This window comes from Macaca mulatta, chromosome 9, assembly GCF_049350105.2.
Source record: "Macaca mulatta isolate MMU2019108-1 chromosome 9, T2T-MMU8v2.0, whole genome shotgun sequence".
NCBI lineage: Eukaryota > Metazoa > Chordata > Mammalia > Primates > Cercopithecidae > Macaca > Macaca mulatta.
Genome location: NC_133414.1, coordinates 132,678,903 through 132,700,120, shown reverse-complemented (window position 1 = coordinate 132,700,120; position 21,218 = coordinate 132,678,903). Strand labels below are relative to the sequence as shown.

The 21,218-nt window shown below is 44.1% G+C and overlaps 1 protein-coding gene across 5 annotated transcripts in view; it reads right to left on the bottom strand.

The window, feature by feature from the left end:
• The window catches only part of PLPP4 (phospholipid phosphatase 4), a 134,697-nt gene that overhangs the window by 826 nt on the left and 112,653 nt on the right, over positions 1-21,218 (bottom strand). For all 5 annotated transcript variants that reach the window (NM_001266703.1, XM_077945175.1, XM_077945176.1 and 2 more), the window contains 1 exon segment: positions 11,844-12,014. In NM_001266703.1, the coding sequence (NP_001253632.1) occupies positions 11,844-12,014 (171 nt within the window).

Below are 21,218 nucleotides of genomic sequence, written 5' to 3'. Positions count from 1 at the left end.
TGCAGCATCCCCCTCCCCAGTTCAAGTGATTCTCCTGCCTTAGCCTCCCAAGTAGCTGGGATTTCAGGCACATGCCACCACTCTCAGCTAATTTATGCGTTTTTAGTAGAGACAGGGTTTCACCATGTTGGCCAGGCTGGTCTCGAACTCCTGACCTCAAGTGATCTGCACATCTCGGCCTCCCAAAGCGTTGGGATCACAGGCGTGAACCTCCATACCGAGCCCTTCCCTGTATTTCTTTAACTCACACCTGAGCATTGCATAAACTCAAATTTGTATCCCTGATTTTTGAAATTAATTCTAAATTCTGGAAGAAAAATTCAAGCCATCTCTGTAGGATCTAAATATCTCGGGAGCTGTGCTGTTTTTATTTATTTTTTTTTTTTATTTATTTTTTTAGGAAGTTCCCACCAGTGTAATATTGCTGGTGTGCTGCAGAAAATCCAGCAGGTGAAGGAGTCTCTGCCTCGTGGTAAGTGGTTTCCCAGGGATGAAATGAACCTTCTGTGTCACAGACAAAGTGAATAAAACATTTTAAGACATGCCTGTGTTGGCAAACTCAGCAGACCTCTGGCAGGAAGGGCTCAATTCTCTAACAGCTACAGATCTTACCAGCTGGGAGGCGAGAGGGGAGCAGGTGAGGCAGAAGGGTGCATCTGCAGGGAATACCAGCCCTCTGCCCCAGGGAAGCCCCTTGCCAAAGAGAACATTCAGGTAGTTCTCAATAGAGACCTCATAAAAGCAGCTCACACCAACAACGCTCGCTTAGTATCTGTGTGTGTGTTCACTTTAACTGTCTATGGGTTATTTTTGCTGAAAAGATTCTAGTCTAGTGGAAAATCTCCCCTAACCAAAAAAAAAAAAAAAATGGGAACTCTTTCAAGGTTGCTGTCAGGCTGAATTGCCATTCTCCGTTGGGGGGTCTCCACTTTCACAGTTATTTTCTTGTTGAACCATACAGACTTCCCGTAGGCAGGCAGGATCAGCCCCATTTTCCCCAAAAGAATTGGGCTTGAACCCTGGAGTCCTGATCCTGTAGTTGCACTGGTCCGTGGTGCTGTGCACACACGCTGGCGGGTTCATTCCAGGCTCGATAACCACATGACTCTGAGGTCCCAGCCTTCAGGATGCAGCAGGCCCATGGGCTGAAGGGTGTGTCCACCTGCATTCAGGTAGGGGCCAGTGGTAATCCTGAAGGATCAGTGCTCAGGGTGGTAAGTTTCCCAACGCTTCCCAGTAAGCAACACACTGTAGAGAGACTTCAGTTTAAGTCACAAACTAATGTGCCTCTGTCTCCTGTAGGTGACATGTTGAGTGGTTGTCAAAGAAATGTATCTTTCAGGAAAACAAGCTGCTCAATGCTTAGAAACGTGCACTGCACCTATCAGTCATTTTTTGTGATCCTGTTATTGGTATCCTGGTTCTATCTAGATCTAACAGGATAATTTCTGAGGACAGGGACAATATTTTCATATTTCAGTATCGTTCATAGAACTGTTTCTACTTTCAGAGTTTCTATGAAGCTAATAGAAAAACATGAAAAGTTCTATAATGAACAGCTTTATCTCCTTTAAAACAAATTTAGTAATTTCATGCATGTAATTTTATTAATCTGCAATAGCAAAGCAGGAAAAGAAGTATAAATAAAAGAAAAGCTTTTTTATTTTAGACATGTCCGTGATGACAGCATAAGCTCTCCGTGCATGCAGACCCAGGGCCCAGGACACTGCTCTGGAACTGGACTTGGGACACAGCGGTGATGTTCTCTTAAGAGTAAATAGGCGCAGCCATTCTCCTGCTTGGCTGACTCCTTCCCACTGCTGTAAGAGAACAGCCAAGCCCCTGTGTCATTTAAGGCTGCATCCCTAGCCCTGCCAACCATCCCAGCTATTTCCCCTTCACTCATCCTACCAAAGCCATGGTCTTCCCTTTAGTTCCTCAAATACATGTGCTGCTTCTCCTCTTGGGGCTCCACATGTGCTGTTCTGATCCTGGATTCCCAGGAATCCCTTCTCCTCATGCCTTCCCCTAATCAATTTCTATTCATATTTCAGAGCTCAATATCATTTTTCTATTCATACTTCAGAGCTCAATACCATTGTGCAACATAGCCTCATCTGACCTCCAGACTAGACCAAGTCTCCCAGTTATACATGTTAGTAGCCCCTCCCCACTCCCTGTGCAATTAGAGTGGCAAACAATGACAAATTGTGTGATTGTTTAATATTTAATGCTGGACTCAACTCTATAAGGGTTGGCTATTGGTTCCTTCAACACCTTGGCCAACACCTCGCTCACAGCATAATTATGTTTGTTGAGGGAAATGGATACATAGTAACTCAGGGTTAGATTGGGTTGCTGTCCTGTGTGTTTTTGGGTGTGCCCCTTTCCCATTCTGGTCCTCTTGATGACCTCATCAGTAACATATTAGCATGGAACCACAAGTCCAAGGTGCCTAAGAGGCCTTGTTATATAAATGTTCCAGGAATTTGATCCTGAGTCAGCCTACTGAGGTCATACATTGAGATTATTTGGAGACTCTACCAAGGTGCATTAAGAAAATAGGTCATATCCCTTAGCACTTTGTGAGACCAAGGAGGGTGAATTGCCTAAGCTCAGGAGTTTGAGACCAGCCTGGGCAACACAGTGAAACCCAATCTCTACTAAAAATACAAAAAAAAAAAAAAATAGCCAGGCATGGTGGTATGCACCTTAATCTCAGCTACTCTGGAGACTGAGGCAGGAAAATTGTTTGAACCCGGGAGGCAGAGGTTGCAGTGAGCTAAGATCGCACCACTGCGCTCCAGCCCAGGTAACAGAGCAAGACTCCATCTCTTTTTTTTTAAAAAAAAAAAAAGAAAGAAAAAAGAAAAGAAAAGAAAAAAAATAGGTCATATCCTCTCTTTGGTTGAGATAAAATATCAGAAACAAAAGTCATTCTAACTGGTCAAAGGGAGAGACCAAATAATTGTCACTGCTTTCTCCCCATACTAGTTCAAACGTCCACAACTGATGAACACAGTGTGACTGCGCAGTAGCTGTCTGGCAAAAAGGCAACGAATACATATTCGTGTCTGCTCAGTCTTGGTGAGCAGCCATCAGAGTAGGGGGGATTGGAGGACAGCAGGGAAAACAAGAGGCATTACCAAGAATGAACAAGAAAAGAAGGCAGCAGATCCATTCCCAAGAGAAGAACTGTTTGTCCTTTTGGAGGCTCCTGGGGCTGCAGTAAGGTAACCACCACTTATCCTCACCCCCAATCCAAGAATCTTCCATGCTGAGAAATCCTAAGGCTGACATTGCAGACCCTACCAGGGCAAGTTCCTTTGCCTCTCTGAGTTTCCTTCTCTCTCAAATGTGGATCTCAGTATCTGCCTCAGTAAGTTGTGATGATAATTTAGTAATATATTACTTCTAATGATTATTTCATGGAGCATGCCAAAATAGGACATAAACATAGTATCCATCCTTGTTATCCTTTTCCCATTCCTCTCACATTCCACTCCAGAGCTGCTGGAGGCTTTCTCATCCTGCCCCATCCTTCTCCTCACACAGCAACGCAGCAGCTTACAGATTTCACCTCTCTGACATGGCTACATTTTCATAGCATTGTAAATAAACTTCTAAGGAACTTAAAAACACATTTGTCACCCAAGAAATTGTAAAGCCATATGTACCATGAATTCTGGAGCAGGGCCAGAGGGTGTAATTAACATGATTAAGTGAAGTTGCTTAAATGAAGAATCTCTTCACTAGCTTATGGCCACCAGCCTATAAAATGTGTCAGGCCTTTTTCTAGTTCAAGGTCTTAGAGTTGCACTATTGTTTTGTTTTTCCTCTAACCCCAGGAAACAGTCCCATGAGGCATTTTTATTAGCATCTAAAATGAGCCACAACATCTGCAGTTGAGCCATTGACTAAACAGACCAAAGAGTAAAACCTACAAATAACACCATTCGACATTCTATTTTCTGTAGCACAGCATTTCATTAGGTGGATCATTGACCAAAAGACATCAAATCATCCCAAGAATGTTTCCCAGACTTACTGACATAGCAGCATGCATGGAAATGACAATTCCTGCCAATTCTGTTTCCCATTTAATGGAATGAGTGAAAAGTGATATCACAGGTGCTATGGGAGTTATCAGAAGTAACAAGGGCAATGAAAGGTCTATCCAAGCTGCTTCTCAGCAAAGTCATTTTGGGGCTGTGTTTATTACAAAGGTGGTGAACAAGATCCAAACAATAACTTACTTTATGAAGGAGCTTGTCATCAATTGCCTCAAGTGGGCTATTGCTATTTTGATAAAATCGCATTCGTATCCTCTTGACAGACAGGCAAGTGGGGGACAAGAAAGCCCTTATTGGGGGAAAAACACTTGGGATTAACTTTGCCCCAAATCAACTGGACGTATCAAAAGGGAAATAAATGGATCTCAGTGTTTTTGGAATACAAAATACTTCTGTCTCCTTACGTAGCACTGATGCCATTCATTCATACACATGCACTGCATATGTATCAGGGGTCGGGCATGATGGCCAAGCCTAGGGCACAGGCTGAACCAATGGGACAAGTCCCTGCTGTCCCAGAGTTTCCAGCAAAGGGGCAAGACAGATACTAAACAATGACAGCCTTATCAGCAATTTGCAGCTATGATAAGCACCATGAAGGAAATGTGTGAGGGTCTGTGAGCTCACCCAGCACACAGACCTGGGCTATTCTGGAGCAGAGGTTTTGCTGAGGACATGACCCTCAGGCTAAGACCAGAAGGATGAGCAAGAGTTAACCGGGAGAAGTTGAGGAGTAGAGGAAAGGAGGGCACTGGTGGTTTTCCAGGCAGAGAGAAGGGTATGTGTGAAGGTGCTGATGACAAAGGAGATTCGGCAGATCTGAGAAACTGAAGGTAGACCCATCTTTTAAGAGAGGGGTAGTGTCTTTGTAAGACTATAGGACACAGGTTGACCAGTCATCTGGTGTGGGCTGGAGCAGAATGTTTTCCATGTCCCTTTGTGGCTCTGTGGAGCCCTGAGCATGGACCAGGGGCCCTGCTGTCTCTCTGGGCTGCCATCTATGCACTCTGTGCCCTCACACCTACCACCAGTGGGGTTTCCTGTTTCTGAATCTATCTCCCTGACTACATGTCATTATCTAGGACTCTGGGATGTTTCATTCCTATTTATTTCCCAGAGCTCAGCAGACTTTTATTCAGTAAATGGGGAACTGACATGAGCTGAACAACATCTACAAGAGGCACTAAAGAATCAACATCACCAGCCACAAAGGGCCACACATTGTGTGGTTCTATTTATATGCAATGTGCAGAATAGGCAAACCCACAGAGATAAAAAGTAGATCAGTGGTTGCCAGGGCCTGGCACACAGAACACCAAAGAAAGCTGAGAAGAGACAGGTTCCCTTGAGTAAAACAAAGTAAAACAAAGGAAGGATGCCAGTGAGACTTGGGAGCAAGCAACGTCCACCTTCCCTGGGAATTACGTCACGGGGAAACACCACGAGGCAGGAAGACGGCAGAAGTCCTGACTGAGAATGCCTCTCTTGAGGCTGAAAGCAGGCTATGCAGTGGACTCTGACGGGAGGGAGGGGTGAGCCAGGGGCTGAGGCTTCTCACGCTCTCCTGGGCATCAATACAAAGGCCGGTGGATTGAGATGGGCAGTCAAGACTCAGAGGTTCCCAGACAGAGACGGGGGTTGGCAGCCAGTGGTAAATGTGACTGTGGGCCCTGCCACACAGAGCAGCCAACTGTGGAGGGAAAATGAGGTGAGATCAATTCACTCAGGCTGAGGATAGTAGAGGGAGAATCTCAGTGTTTTTGTTCTACTCAGGCTGGCAGGCTTTTGGTGGGAACAATCATATTGTTCCAAGGCATCTTTTTCAAGTCACTTCATTTAGAAAATCTACAGATTGCTTCTGACAGCACAAGGGAGGCCTGGTTAACAGTGTGTGTCCCTCAGCCGTGTGTGTGTGTGTGTGTGTGTGTGTGTGTGTGTGCATGTGTGCATGCGTGTGTGTAAGAGGCAGAGGCAGACAGAGAGATGGAGACAGAGACAGAGGGGAGGGAAGGGGAAGGTGTTACTCAGTGTAAGGCTTACATGACATAGCTGGATTTCCACCCCTCCCTAACTCTGTTTATCTTTAAGAAATGCGGCCCCTGTGGTAAAAAGTTCCCTTTGTAACTGGACTACCTGAAACTGGTAAAACCAAGATAGCTGACAGAACAACTTCAAGAAGACCTCAGGCTTCATTATAATCTAATTTCCATGCTAAACGGCACTCTCACTAGCACCATGACAGTTGACAATTGCCATGACAACAACTGGAAGAAGCCATAAAAGGAAGGCAGCACTCTGGTTCCCAGGAGTTCACCATCCATTTCCAGAAAAAGAGTCGACTATTCCTCCCCTAGATTCTACTACCTGACCTCTTCGTTAGAGAAACCCTATATTTTAATCCCTTCACCCCTCACTAACTGAGAAGTTCATCTGAGAGCTGTGTTCCCCTCCCTCCCTCCCTTGCTCCCTTCCTTCCTTCCCTCCTTCCTTCCTTTCTTTCTTTTTTTGACGGAGTCTCACTCGGTCGCCCAGGCTGGAGTGTAGTGGCGCAATCTCGGCTCACTGCAAGCTCCGTCTCCCAGGTTCACGCCATTCTCCTGCCTCAGCCTCCCGAGTAGCTGGGACTACAGGTGCCTGCCACCATGCTTGGCTGCAGGGGCCTTTGAAAACAGTATGCTGAGAATAGATAGGGCTCAAGGACAGTATCTCCAATTGAACTTTTAATGAACTCCCGTAGGCGCCAAGAAGGCGGGCAGATAAGGAAGAGCATAGAAACAAAGAACTGAGTAGAAGGTTACATCTGGGAAAAGAAAGTTTGTTTTGCATTGCATTCTTTCTGCTGACGTGGGGTTTATGGAGTATAAATAAAGTGAGGCGGAGGCTCTGAGCGCGGCCGCCATGTTCTCTGTGTGTCTTTGTCTTTTGTGTGTTCTTTCATTCTCCACCACCCCCGGCACGGACCCCAACACTTGGCTACTTTTTTTGTATTTTTTTTTAGTAGAGACGGGGTTTCACCGTATTAGCCAGGATGGTCTCAATCTCCTGACCTCGTGATCTGCCCGCCTCGGCCTCCCAAAGTGCTGGGGTTCCAGGTGTGAGCCACCGCGCCCGGCCCCCACTTCTCCATTCTTTGGCCATGGAATAAAACTTACTCTGCTTGATGCTTACTTTTGATTTCATGTAATGTCTCTGTCACACTGAACAGGGAACGATCCCATCCTTTGGGGCTACTGAGTTTATCAGTAACAAAAGGAAGGAGAACTTGAGAGAGTTCTGTGAGTTATAGAATGTCATCAGACTTTGAAGCAAGGGTTTCTCCAAAGGGAATAGCTTCTGCCTGGGCTTCTTGAGGCCAGAAGTATTTTGTGCACATGAAACAGTCCAGCACAATATCCAACCACCAAAACACCTGCATTTGCAGGGTCAGTAATCTCCTGAAGTTTGGTAACTACATTTAGTTCATTTCAAATCACAGACCCTTCACAGCCCAATCTGGGAAAGCAGGCGAAGGCAATAATGGCCATCTTGAAAACTTCAACCCAGTTAGACAACTGTGTCTGTATCTGACCGAGACACTTTCCAACCTTAGTCTGGGTGGGAACAAATGACTGTTTCATTCTTTGAGACCGGTTTCCCTAGATTACATCCAGAGGGGGGTGTTCTTTCTTATAATGAAACACCACTCAGGGACCCAGGGCTGCTTCAAATGACCTATAATTAGAGAAACAAGTGTTTAAACTGTTATCTCCAAACCTAAAGTCACATGGGGAGAGCCTGGTTTCAGGTGCAGGGACTTGAGGGGTCGGGGAGCTCATTATTAAGTCCAGTGATAGAGCAAACACCACATTCCTGCCACTAGTAGCTGTAACCCTCCATGTACGAGGAATTGTAATCACACAAGAGGGTGAATAGAGGCAGAAGTCAGTTTAATGACACGCTCTGCTCTTTGTCTGCATTTATTTTCTCTAGCAGGGGGACTCCACAAGTCTGAGCACCGTTAAACACACTGTCAATCACAAAGGGGAGCCTGTTTGAGAGGATACCGGGCTTTGTAGTTAGCATCATCTGTGAAACTCTCCAGCTTCCAGTTGACCTGCAAGCCAGAATGTCACAAGGACACAGGGCACATCAGCCACATAGAGATTTAGTATTGATCCAGCTGGTTTTGTGTCTGGGGAAGTTCTGTTAAATGTTTCATGTGTCCTTTCCTATGCCATGGCCTGTGCCTCTGTATTTTCCTCACTTAATAAAACAATAGATTTGTATATTTGGAGTGGGCTGGGGAGGCAGAAAAGACCAGGGGGTGTCAATAACAGAAAATAACCATGATAGTGGAGAGAGAGAGAGTCATTGGAGATTATGGGCTATTTATTGGATATGATGTGTAATCGAGTAATTGGATGTATTTCTACATTAGGCACAGTTGCTTAAATCAAAATTGAAATGGAGTCATAAAATCTCACAACATGAATGCTGTTAACTAAAGTCTATAATGAGGGGGACTTGAGTTTTGCTGATGCTAATAGGCCTCCATGTGAATTCTCACCATGATGGATGGCCCCCGCCCACAGTCACTGGGCAGCTCAGTTCACCAAAGGAAAACAAGTTATTTATCTTAATCAGGCACCCTGCCTCAAACATCCACCTACACTGCAGTTGAAGACCTCACTCTGCCTCCCTCCTCCCAACGGGAAACCGTTGAGGGCTCCTTGATTTCTCCCTTAATAATTGAGTGTTGAATGAACAAAACTTTCCACTCCCAGAACATTGCTGCTTCTTAACATGTAACAGGGAAAAGAACTATGGAACTGGGGTACAATGTAGAACAGGGGTTCTCAAACTGGGCAGTGTTGACATTTGGGTTTGGATAACTCCTTGTTGGTGGGCAGGGGGCCTTGCGATTATAGGACATTCAGCAGCATCCCTAGCCTCTAACCCTCCACCCATTGGATGGCAGTAGCACCTACCTCTCAAAGTTGTGACAACTAAAAAGATGTCTACAGACATTGCTAAATGTCCCCTGAGAGGTACAGTCAGCCTCTCCATCACCCAGTTGAAAATAACTGGTGTGGACAGTGGCAGACAGCCTCATGAGGGGGGAACTCAGGTAAAATGAGCCTGACTCAGAGCCCTTTAGAGTATCCAAACGAAGCTGTGTTCCTCTCCTGGCTGACTCCAAGGGTATAAGTTGAACAGAAAATGACAGAGCTGAACTGGTCCTTGGGCTATATCAATAACCTGTACCAACAGATGCACGTTCAGTTTGGGCTGCAGAAGTCTACCATGATGCAGTTTTGGTTTGATTCCCAAATATGGTTTTAACCATCACTGAACATAAATTCTCTTGCTTTGCTTTCCCAACAGCCCACAGAGGATGAATATTCTCACTTGACTGCTCATAGTTCCTTTCTGTGCCTGTTGGATAGTATGGTTGGTTTCAAAGCCCCAGTTACCAGCAGGCCTTGGGTACACCAGCTGCAGCATAAATTCACCACTCTCTAAAGACAAGAGCTGTGATTCCACATTCCTTTACTCTGGCCACATTACACTACCACAGCTAGGAAACGAGGAACAAAACAGGGTAGAGTCAGAGAGTGCTGAAGACAGGCCAGCCTCACATCTTAGGTTGTCAGTACTATGCAAAAGCTCTTACTGACTCCAAGATAAAGGAAAAACTGATTCAATTCTGAAACCCCCAAATCATTCCCCGAATCCAAAGTGATTGAATAAAAGTGAAAACCTGGCATTTGTAGCTTACAAATAAATCATGTTCCAAAAAAAAATGTCTGCCTCCAAGTCAGTTGTTTGGGAAACACAACGCATCCTTCCTTAGGAAAATGTACTAAGCAACAATGATACCACTTTGCATGTGTGTAGTAAATTTCCATTTACAAAGAACATTTGGACCCATTATTTCTTTCAATCTACGAAAAGCTCTGTGAAATATTTAGGGATTAATTGTTCCTGCGCTCAAAGAAGAAACTGGCTCACAAGGGATCAATGAGAAGCAGTCCATAAAAGGCCATTTGGCCCATAATATTCTTCATGGGGAAATGCCCTAACCACATATGTGGAAAACAATTCTGTGGGAAAATATTCCCAGTTCCAAGGGGGGCTGTGCCTTTGTTTTTGTTGGCCCAGTGACTCTCTCCATCCTTCCATCTCATGATGTGGCTTCTTATCATCCAGCATTTCATCCGAGTCATTGATTAAAAACAGAACAAGGGCAGGCTCAGACCTGTGACCCTCTTCTGACCTCCCCCATCAGGAGGGCCTCAGACCTTAGTAGCACTTGATACTTGCTGTGCTGTCCAAACCATGTCAGCATCTCTTTCCCTATACCCTTCACCCTTCAGCTCAAAGCTAGGCTGGGGTCACAGGACACCCAGAGCATGAGCTCCAGGAGGATATGGGGGTAGGGATGAGACTAGAAAGGAACAGGAGAAGCTGGGCAGTGCTGAAAAGAACACAAGGTCTCCAGAGAAGATGAGGAAGGAGGGGCTCTCAGCTAGGAGTTCCCCTCAACTCTGTCCCCATCCATTGCCTCATTACCACTACAAAAAAAAAAACCTGGAAAAGGTAGAAAAAAAGAAAAGGAAAAGTCCTGCAAGGCAGCTGGCTGCAAAGACAGAGAGAGGGGGGAGATGAACAATGCCCAGCAACAGTCGGAAAACAAGAAAGGGAGAAGAGGTTTGGGTCACAGACCTATCATGGAAGCCCATTCACCCAAAGAAGCTGGATTCAGGCACGTTTTCTTTGCTTTGTTTGGTTAAAATTGACACATATGGTGGAGCTCTTTCCCAGTGCTTCTTAGACTTCATCAGCAATGATAGGCTTGCTTAACAACCATGACGATTCTAGACCACTGCTCCAGATGCACCTTAACAACCATGATGATTCTAGACCACTGCTCCAGATGCACCTTAACAACCATGACGATTCTAGACCACTGCTCCAGATGCACCTCTAGAGAGTCCAATTTCTAGATCAGGGCAGCCTGATCAAGGTGATCCAAGGATTCCCCTTGGGAAACCCTGCCCTAGACCCCACGCTTCCCAGAGGCCACACCTCCTGCGGACATCACCTCCGTCTCGGCTCTCTGTGTGCTCTGGCAGGTGGTGGTTTCCTTTCAGACAGACTGTGAGCTGCAGTTTCTCTGCAGAAGGACATGGCATGGTTTAGTTATATTTCAGGAACAAGCCCCTCCCTTGTTTTGTGTTATTTGGATTTTTAACAAATATTCCAGGACTGACATATGTGTGTATATATATATATAGAGGCAAACCTCACCCCAGGCTTGCAGCTGTGGCTTGGAGCATTACTGGAATGAATCCCTGGCTGGATATACCTTTCAGAAGAGCATCCATGGTGACAAATATGTCCTTGTAGGCTGGATTCAATAAGCAAAGGAAGCCAAAAACCACCTGGCACTAAGTCTGAGGACTGAGGCAAGTGATCCAGCAGGAAAATCACATTTGGGTCTCAGGCCAAGGGTGACTCTAAACCAAAGGGCCTGACATTCTGGCAGGACTCAAGCAGTCTCCTGGAGCATGAAGGAGGAAGAAGACCTCCAATTCTTTCCCCAGGAAGGCCAGACCTCATTTGAACCAGCATATTTGCTTCAAAATTACATCCACTCTGTCATTTCAGGCTCCTCTGGTTTCGGACAATGGGCACTTAGCTTCCCACAACTGGTGCATTTCTACACCCATCCCTGGAGGAGAGGGGCAACCACGGTGAGGTCTAGTCAGGCCCTGGGCAGGGACTCACCTTGCCAGTGATGCTTGTAGTCACACATGCGGGACAGGGCAATCATCATGGCGCAGTACAAGGGCAGGATGGCAGCACAGAGCCGCCAGCTCTTTCCCCGCCCACTCTCGGTGAAGCAGTGCAGCTTTCCCGCCAAGTAGAACGTCGTGAAGCCAAGGCCTGAAAAGGCAACTGCCAAACAGAAACAGCAGGTGTTACTCTAGCAGGTGGTGAGTGGCAGGGAGTCAGGGCATGCTGGGCATTCCGTCTGCCACCTTGCACACCCTCAAGGCCAAGGCCATGTTGGCACCAGGCACTATCTAGGCAATCTGTGCTCCTGCTAGAACCAGGCTGCTATGAAACTTTCAACCATAAGAATAATCTTCCAGGGTTACATGTGATCAAAACCTATTTTATTTCATCCATTCATTCAACAGTTATTTCAGGAGTCTCCACTTTGTGCTAGACAGGCACTGCACTAGATGTGGGGAATAAAAAGATGCATCAGATACTATCTCTGGAGTCAAGAGGCTCATGATCTAGTTGAAGGACATACCATACTAAGAGATAATTTTAATATAATGCGATACATTCTATAAGAAACAAGTACATACAGAGCAAAGGACTGTAAGAACTGCTTAGATCTGAAGGGTATGGGAAAGTAAAGGGGCTAGGATCAGCCCCAGGTTTTTGGCTTGGGAGACTGAGTGTACAATGGTGGCATTCAGTAAGATGGGACCAGCAAATGCTACAAAAGAGTGAGTTTCATGGAGAAGTCAGTGATGACAACTACCTTGTTTTCTGTCCAAAATAATGGTTATTATTTTTTCAGAATTGCAAAGAAAACTCATGGCTGTGCTAAATCCATTGTTGAAAGCGTGGAGGTCTGAGTGTGGCATATATAAGCCCCAAGCTTTACATCCAAGCAGGTATAAAACATAGTTGGGAGCTCAGTGAGATTTAAGGTGGGAAGGGCTTAGAACAATGGTCCTCAACCAGGAGGTCCTCAACTCTCCAGGAGGCTGGAGAGTTGGCTCCCATTGGTATTGACCCCCATCCTGAGCCCTTTCAGGAGGAATAATGGACTTTATTCAAATCAGGTGGCTTAGCAAGTTTATCCACCTAATTACACTAAATGCGAGAAGCACAAAACAAACAAACAAACAAACAAACAAAAAACTGCCCTGGGGCTTTGTATGGTTATGGATGAAAGTCTCCAAGATCTGAATCAGAGGAGAGGCAGCCTTGGGTGTTGCCAAACTGGCATCTCTTAGGGAAACAAAGAAGCAAACAAATCAATGAACATAGTTGAGCTGTTGAGCTATACAGAATCACCTCTAATACCTGGGAAGCTTTAAAAAATACTGATAGCCAGGTTCCATTGCCAGCCATTCTGTTTGTAGTGGTCTGGAGGGAGCCGAGAGAAAGAGAGAGAAAGAGAGAGAGAGAGAGAGAAAGAGTGTGTGTGTGTGTGTGTGTGTGTGTGTGTGTGTGTGTACTCCCCAGATGATTCTAATGGCGGCCACAACTAAGCTTAGAGGCTTTCACTGAAGGCAGGTGCTACAGCTCCCCATCCCTCTGGACACCAGTCTAATCCAAACTTTCTTCTTGATTAGAAAATACTTCCGAGGGGGCAGAGCTCCTAGGTAACCAGCCCACACAATGACTTGGCAAAACAAGTATTATAAATATTCTCAATGCCAATACACCAGCAACTTTAAGAGACTGCCCAAAGCCCTGAGCCACAGCCTGGGCATCATGCAGGCATTTGTGACAAATGCAGATCCTCAGATCCAGCCCACATCTACTGAGTTAGAATCTGCATTTCACAACATCCACCAGCAATCTGTGCACACACTGCACTTGGAAAAGACTTGGCCTAAAATACATTCATTATCTTTGTAAGAGACCTTGGAACATCCATCTTAAGAAAATAATATAAAATACAAGGGAAATCTAGAAGGTTTTCTGCTCAAAGTTATTGATAAATATTGAAAAACTGAAAGTGATCAGTACAGAAGAACAGATAAGCAAGCTGTGACATTTCCATGTAATGGACTACGATGCAACCATGAAAACCACGTGATTCACATCTACAACATCTGATCTTTGACAAACCTGACAAAAACAAGAAATGGGGAAAGGATTCCCTATTTAATAAATGGTGCTGGGAAAACTGGCTAGCCATATGTAGAAAGCTGAAATTGGATCCCTTCCTTATACTTTATACAAAAATTAATTCAAGATGGATTAGAGACTTAAATGTTAGACCTAAAACCATAAAAACCCTAGAAGAAAACCTAGGCAATACCATTCAGGACATAGGCATGGGCAAGGACTTCATGTCTAAAACACCAAAAGCAACAGCAACAAAAGCCAAAATTGACAAATGGGATCTAATTAAACTAAAGAGCTTCTGCACAGCAAAAGAAACTATCATCAGAGTGAACAGGCAACCTACAGAATTGGAGAAAATGTTTGCAATCTACTCATCTGACAAAGGGCTAATATCCAGAATCTACAAAAAACTCAAACAAATTTACAAGAAAAAAACAAACAACCCTATCAAAAAGTGGGTGAAGGATATGAACAGACACTTCTCAAAAGAAGGCATTTATGCAGCCAACAGACACATGAAAAAATGCTCATCATCACTGGCCAGCAGAGAAATGCAAATCAAAACCACAATGAGATACCACCTCACACCAGTTAGAATGGCAATCATTAAAAAGTCAGGAAACAACAGGTGCTGGAGAGGATGTGGAGAAATAGGAACACTTTTACAATGTTGGTGGGACTGTAAACTAGTTCAGCCATTGTGGAAGATAGTGTGGCAATTCCTCAAGGATCTAGAACTAGAAATACCATTTGACCCAGCCATCCCATTACTGGGTATACACCCAAAGGATTATAAATCATGCTGCTATAAAGACACATGCACATGTATGTTTATTGCAGCACTCTTCACAATAGCAAAGACTTGGAACCAACCCAAATGTCCGTCAATGACAGACTGGATTAAGAAAAAATATGGCACATATACACCATGGAATACTATGCAGCCATAAAAAAGGATGAGTTCATGTCCTTTGTAGGGACATGGATGAAGCTGGAAACCATCATTCTGAGCAAACTATCACAAGGACAGAAAACCAAACACCGCGTGTTCTCACTCATAGGTGGGAATTGAACAATGAGAACACTTGGACACAGGAAGGGGAACATTACACACTGGGGCCTGTCATGGGGTGGAGGGAGGGAGGAGGGATTGCATTAGGAGAGATACCTACTGTAAATGACGAGTTAATGAGTGCAGCACACCAACATGGCACAGGTATACATATGTAACAAACCTGCAGGTTGTGCACATGTACCCTAGAACTTAAAGTATAATAAAAATAAATAAATAAAAGAAAACCACGTGATTATGTAACAATATAGACAACACTTAGGATGCATGCTAAGTGAAACAAGGAGGCCCCTAAAATGTAAGTTCAAGATAATCATTACTATAGTACCAAACAGTGAACAACCTGCAGCTTTTCCAAATTATCTCTGATAAGAATGTGCCTTCTTAAAAGCGATCTTGGTTACAAACACAAGATTATACCAAAGTAGAACTTTTTCAGCAACCAAATTAAACAAAGTTACAGTGGCTTAAAAAAATTTAATGGAATATTAAACCAGGTTTATCCTAGGTATAAAAATGCAGCAAAAGAAAGTAAATGCAAATGTGAGTGGTGTGTGCATTGAAACATTTCTGCGTAATGATTAGCATTCAAACATCAGAGCCGTGTCAATATATATTAAGTATTCTGCTTAAAGTAAAAATAAGTGGGAAGAAACCGCATTGCCCAACCCTGCTATAGATAGTGTGGAGGAAGGTTATTAAGGGGTTTACGTGATGTTCCAAAGTGGCCCTATTTGGCCACCATCCTAGCAAGCACAACCACCTCTTAAATTCTATCCTCATCCACTTTGCTCTGTTCCTTCTATTAATTTCATTCTTCCTTGAGGTATCTGAGTGGGAGAGGAGGCTGGAGAGTTGGCTCCCATTGGTATTGACCCCATCCTGAGCTCTTCCAGGAGGAATAATGGACTTTATTCAAATCAGGTGGCTAAGCAAGTTTATCCACCGAATTACACTAAATGCGGGAAGCACAAAAAAACTGCCCTGGGGCTTTGTGTGGTTATGGATGAAAGTCTCCAAGATCTGAATCAGAGGAGAGGCAGCCTTGGGTGTTGCCAAACTGGCATCTCTTAGGGAAACAACAAAGAAAGAAATCAATGAACATAGGGCAGCTATTGAGCAGGAATTTCTGTGTCCCCATAAAAAATGACTTGGAGACTTTAAGACATATGAGTCATCAGCTCAAGCAACCAATACTGCCTGCAGCACCTCCGGGCACATCCAGGGCATGGAGAAGGGAAAAGGCTGTGCAAACCCTCCACTGTCAAGACCTCGGGCAAATGGTTTGAGGTGAGATTCTCAGGCTCCTCCTGATCTCTCTGTCTCAGGAACTCGAATTTGGCCAGCATTGGCACCACAGGCTCTGACTCATTCTTTGGAGGGCAGGTAAAATGTATTTTCTCCCACACGGTGGGAGTCAGGACCACCACTGCGACCTCTCCAAAATGTTGGAGCCTCTGCCTCTTTGAGAAAGAGGAGGAATTATTCCAAGCCATCTTTACAGGCTATATGTAAGAGCCTAGGTCCTGTGAGCGCCCAGCAGCAGCCAGTCTTCCTGGACACATGCTACTGGGTCTTTGAATATTTTTTTAAACATCACTGTGTGCCCTTACTTTCCTAAGTTACACGATGAGGCTCCAATTTCATGCTAAACCTTATCCTTGTCACTTTCTTACTGATATTTATACAGTTATTGAACTAACATAATATGCTTTGACAAAGGACTTCTGGCCCAAGGGCATGTCTGAGCTATGGGAAGCCTTGGTTCTCTGCACTCCTGTTTTTCCAGTAACTACTTGAGGAAGAATGAGACTCTACCAACCTATACTGACTTCGTATGATTTCATAATTTTTCTGCCATCTCTTCCTGGCAGCTAAGGGGTTGGGGACCAAGATGTGATCTCTCCCATGAGCCATCTCCTACCCAACTCTGAAATCCTAGGACTCTAAAGCATCAAGGCTCAGATTCAAGGTCAACTGGGAGGAAGAAAAACAACAACAAAAAAAACCAGGAAGGCTGCCAAAGACATGTTTTCTGACTCTAGCCATAGGGCATCCTACTCTCTTCTCAAAGAAAACAAGCATTTGACATGCTGTGAGGAGGGGGAGGGTGTTGTATAATGTTTTATTCTAGCATTGAACAAGTTAAATGACCTGCATTCCAAGTGAGTGTCTGTCCCCCACCCCACCCCCGTCTTCCCTTTATGCACAATCCTAGCTTTCTGCTTGATTAAGAACTAAAACTGAGACATGAACATTCAAAGACTTAGGGCATTAAACATTTTTAAACATGGGGATTATAAGAGAGAGGACAAATGTACTCACATTCTGCTAACATTACCAACAACAGAAATGAGTAGAAAACTCCCAAGCCAGTGGGATGAGAGGATATTCAGAGTCTACTTGTCCTAGGCAAACTTGTTCATTTGCTCTCCAGGGTTGGAGACACACAGACCTCCCCGCTGCCCCCACCACACACACACACCTTTACTACTGATGGGAAGGAAGTAGGCATAGTGACCTGTGGGAAGAGCATATGCCCCTCTTTTTCAAAGCCTTGTAGCAGGTTTTCTTTATTTGCAGCAGGTTTTCTTGGTTGTTAATATTTATGTGTTGATCTGTCTGTGAGCAGGAAAGATAGTCTAAACTAGGAAGAAGATGAAAGATAATGGCTTTTCACCCTGTTTCTGACACTTGTGATGCTTACTGGCTATTGTGAATGAGGATAGATAGGCAAAGCATTACAATAAAAGGAGCTGACATAGGTGGTAACACCAGGTCCATCCCATGAACAGGGCTATCTGACTGCCTGGTGACACTGAAGAGGAATCACTGGTTCTTCTCTCCAGCAACCCAGATGAGTTCAAAACTCTCCCTTTGCAAAGAAAGATCTAGTCATTGCGCTAACTTAGGTGCAATGTTGTAGTTTTCCCTTCAACCCCAGTTGACTCTTAAACCAAGTGGAAAATCTCTGGACCCTACTGATTGCAAGAAACACAAAACTGGCACCAAAAAAGAAAACTCTTTAAAAAACAAATGAGATAAGAACCAGGAAGACACATCCTGCTTTTCATGTTGTATTTTTTTACTTTTGCTAATTATAATACATTTCTCCACACAAGCTGATAATTTCTGGCACTGAAGACACAATTGTGCTCTGATGAGTCAATCTATACAAACTTTCCATTTTGGGATGTTCCGAGAGTTGGTATCATATTCTCTAAGAGGCAGAAGGGCAATGTTGGGTAGCTTAATAAACCTTAGTACGGAAGGGTGTTTTGCAGAGGATGTAAGTTCATCTCCACAAGACCGTTTGAAACAAAGGATGTGGGAAACAAGCCTGCTTGGTCAGTGCCTGCTCAACCTCATCAGCAGGAGGAAACTATGCCAAGCAGAGCAGGCAGAGGAGCATTCCATCAGAAGGACAGCCAGGTGATCAGAGGTTGAGTGCCTCCCACGGGCCAGGCACTGTGCTTGAAGCTTCTCATTACGTTGCCTCATTTCATCCCCAGAACAACACAACGACATAGTCATTAGGCCATTCTACCAATGAGAAATGGAGGCTCAGAAAGTACAAATCATTTACATGGGTTCGATGCAGCTCTTTAGAAACTATGAGTTCTCTTTAAATACAGCAAAAACCACAGATGTTCTTAGCGTTATTACAGTTACAGCAATGCTAACTGCCTATTTGTTTTCATACCCCCAGTAGGGACATGCCCATCAGGGTCACTGTTGAAGCTCTAGGACCGAACGCACTGCCTGACAATAGGAGGCACCTGACATGTAATGACCAAATGAATATATAAATGGTAGAGACCATGTATTCATTTTACAAATATACTTGGACCCTATTAAGTATTCTGGCAAGAGGCCAAAGTCTTTAGGGACAGAAAGACATGAAAGGTCATGTCCTTTGTCCCCTGTTTCTAGGCAGGGTGATACCTGAGCTACCGAGCCATGTGAGATTTTCATCTCATGATGGAAAGGGTTGTACAGTCTTGTTTGAAAATGAGCAATGGGGAAAAGGAAAAGGAATTCAAAAACTCCTAATTAGTCTGAAAGCAAATGTCAGAGGCAGGAAATGCAAACAGAAAAAAGCAGACTGTAAACTCCTTTTGTTACCTCATGTTGCATTTTCAAAGAGGATTTTGTTCTGAGAAAAAGAATCAACTCAGGCTGAATGCACAAGAAGTGCAGAGGAAGAACAGTGGTGGGAGGAAAAATGATAGCGAGAGGAAGGTGGTCATCCTTTCGTCAACCGGCTGGAGGCACTGATCCTGGTAATGGGCAATTACAAGGAGGGAAAGTAGCAGCAGAGGAGGATTAAGAATTTTTTTTATATATATATTTTTATTTTTTTTTAATTTTTTGAGATGGAGTCTCACTCTTTACCCCAGGCTGGAGTGCAGTGGTGTGATTTCAGCTCACTACAACCTCTGCCTCCTGGGTTCAAGCAATTCTCTTGCCTCAGCCTCCCCAGTAGCTGGGACTGCAGGTGCCCATCACTATGCCCAGCTAGTTTTTGCATTTTTGGTAGAGTTGGGGTTTCACCATGTTGGCCAGGCTGGTCTTGAACTCCTGACCTCAAGTGATCCGCCCACCTTGGCCTCCCAAAGTGCTAGGATTGCAGTCGTGAGCCACTGCACCTGGTTGGGAATTAAGGATTTTTGAATGACAGAAGCTGCTTTGGCTCCACTGTCCACCCCACACTCCTTGATGAAAAATGCTTATGAGAACTCATAAATGTTACTCCTTGCACTGCAGAAAACTGACAGTCACAAGGATGGGAAGTGGTTTTGCATATCTGAACATCCTAATCTCCAGGTCTAAATCCCCAGGATAACTTTTCCTTTGATTATACGCCACAATGATCTGAAACATAAATATAAAAATAAGCCTTCAAAAGAAAGAAATTGCCTTTTTCCATAATGACATTAGAGGAGCTGATAAGAGCATGAGCAGGATTAAAATAAAGATGATATTTTAATGAAAAATGATTTTTAGTTTACCTTCAAAGGACTTAACAGAGCATAAATTTGATGATGGCATTTGAATAGTAATGCACATTTAAGAAACCACCAACAAGGAGTAGTCGTTGATTTGCCCAGTGTGCTCATCTGATCATCCTCTAATTGGAGTGCATGGACTTCAGGAGAAGCCCTTAGGTTGTAATAACTGTTTCTGCCTTGCTCACTTCTAAGAGCGTAGCCTCAATTCCTCCTCCCTTTTATGAGATGTTATACAACCTGTCTCAGGGTTTGCTAGAGAAAAAGAACCCTTCTAACCTTCCACTAGCAGCCTTGAGTGAGGGTCTCAGCCAGCATGAGAAGAGAATATAAATGGTCTTTGCATTAAGAAGATCTGCTACCCCTGAAATGTTTGGCTCAAATGCTGACTAATAGGGACAGTCTGTGATGAGTGCTGGCCACATGGCCCAATCAGATATTAAATATTGTATGAGTGGAAAAAGGGAAGCAGATTGACGTCAAGCTACTGTCCTGAGCTAAGCTAGGTCCTTATTTTTGTAACTCAAGAAAACTGTAGCACAACCCAGTCTGAGAAACGCCAAGTGATTGTATCAGTGAGGAGGTGGCTTTCCAAGATTTCCTCATGTTCTAGTTTTTCTTGCAACAAATTCCCTGTCATCAAAGACCATTCCATGCTCATCTCACACACCACAAAGGAAGCTGACCATAAATAGAACTAGTAGCCTCATTACTTGACATAAGCAAAGTCTATCTTTCCAATACTTATGCCACCTGAGTTTAGAAAGACATATTTTATGTTTATATGAGAACTGTGAATTTTTTAAAGTCAGGAAGGCCATTTTAAATCTGGAAAAGCAAATAAGTTGCATTTGTCATGTCTTGCAACTTTTGCAGACACTGCTAATTGGGTCAATGAACTCTTTATCAAACAAACAACAAACAAACAGCAACAACAACAAGAAAACCCAGTTTGGGCTCAGGATCTCCCTCAAGATAGTGTCCACGCACTGACTTGCCCCAGACAACAAATTGAGATCCACTTGCTGACTTCTCTGAAATAATTTAATCCAAGATGGCATTGAAGCAAAAATAACTCTTCTAGGTATTAAAAGACTTGGGTTCCAAATCAGTGTGGTGTCCCCTCAACAATCTCATCTATTCTCTTAACAGGCACAACAACATCTGCTTCAGCCAGCTCTCCAAAGACTTGACATT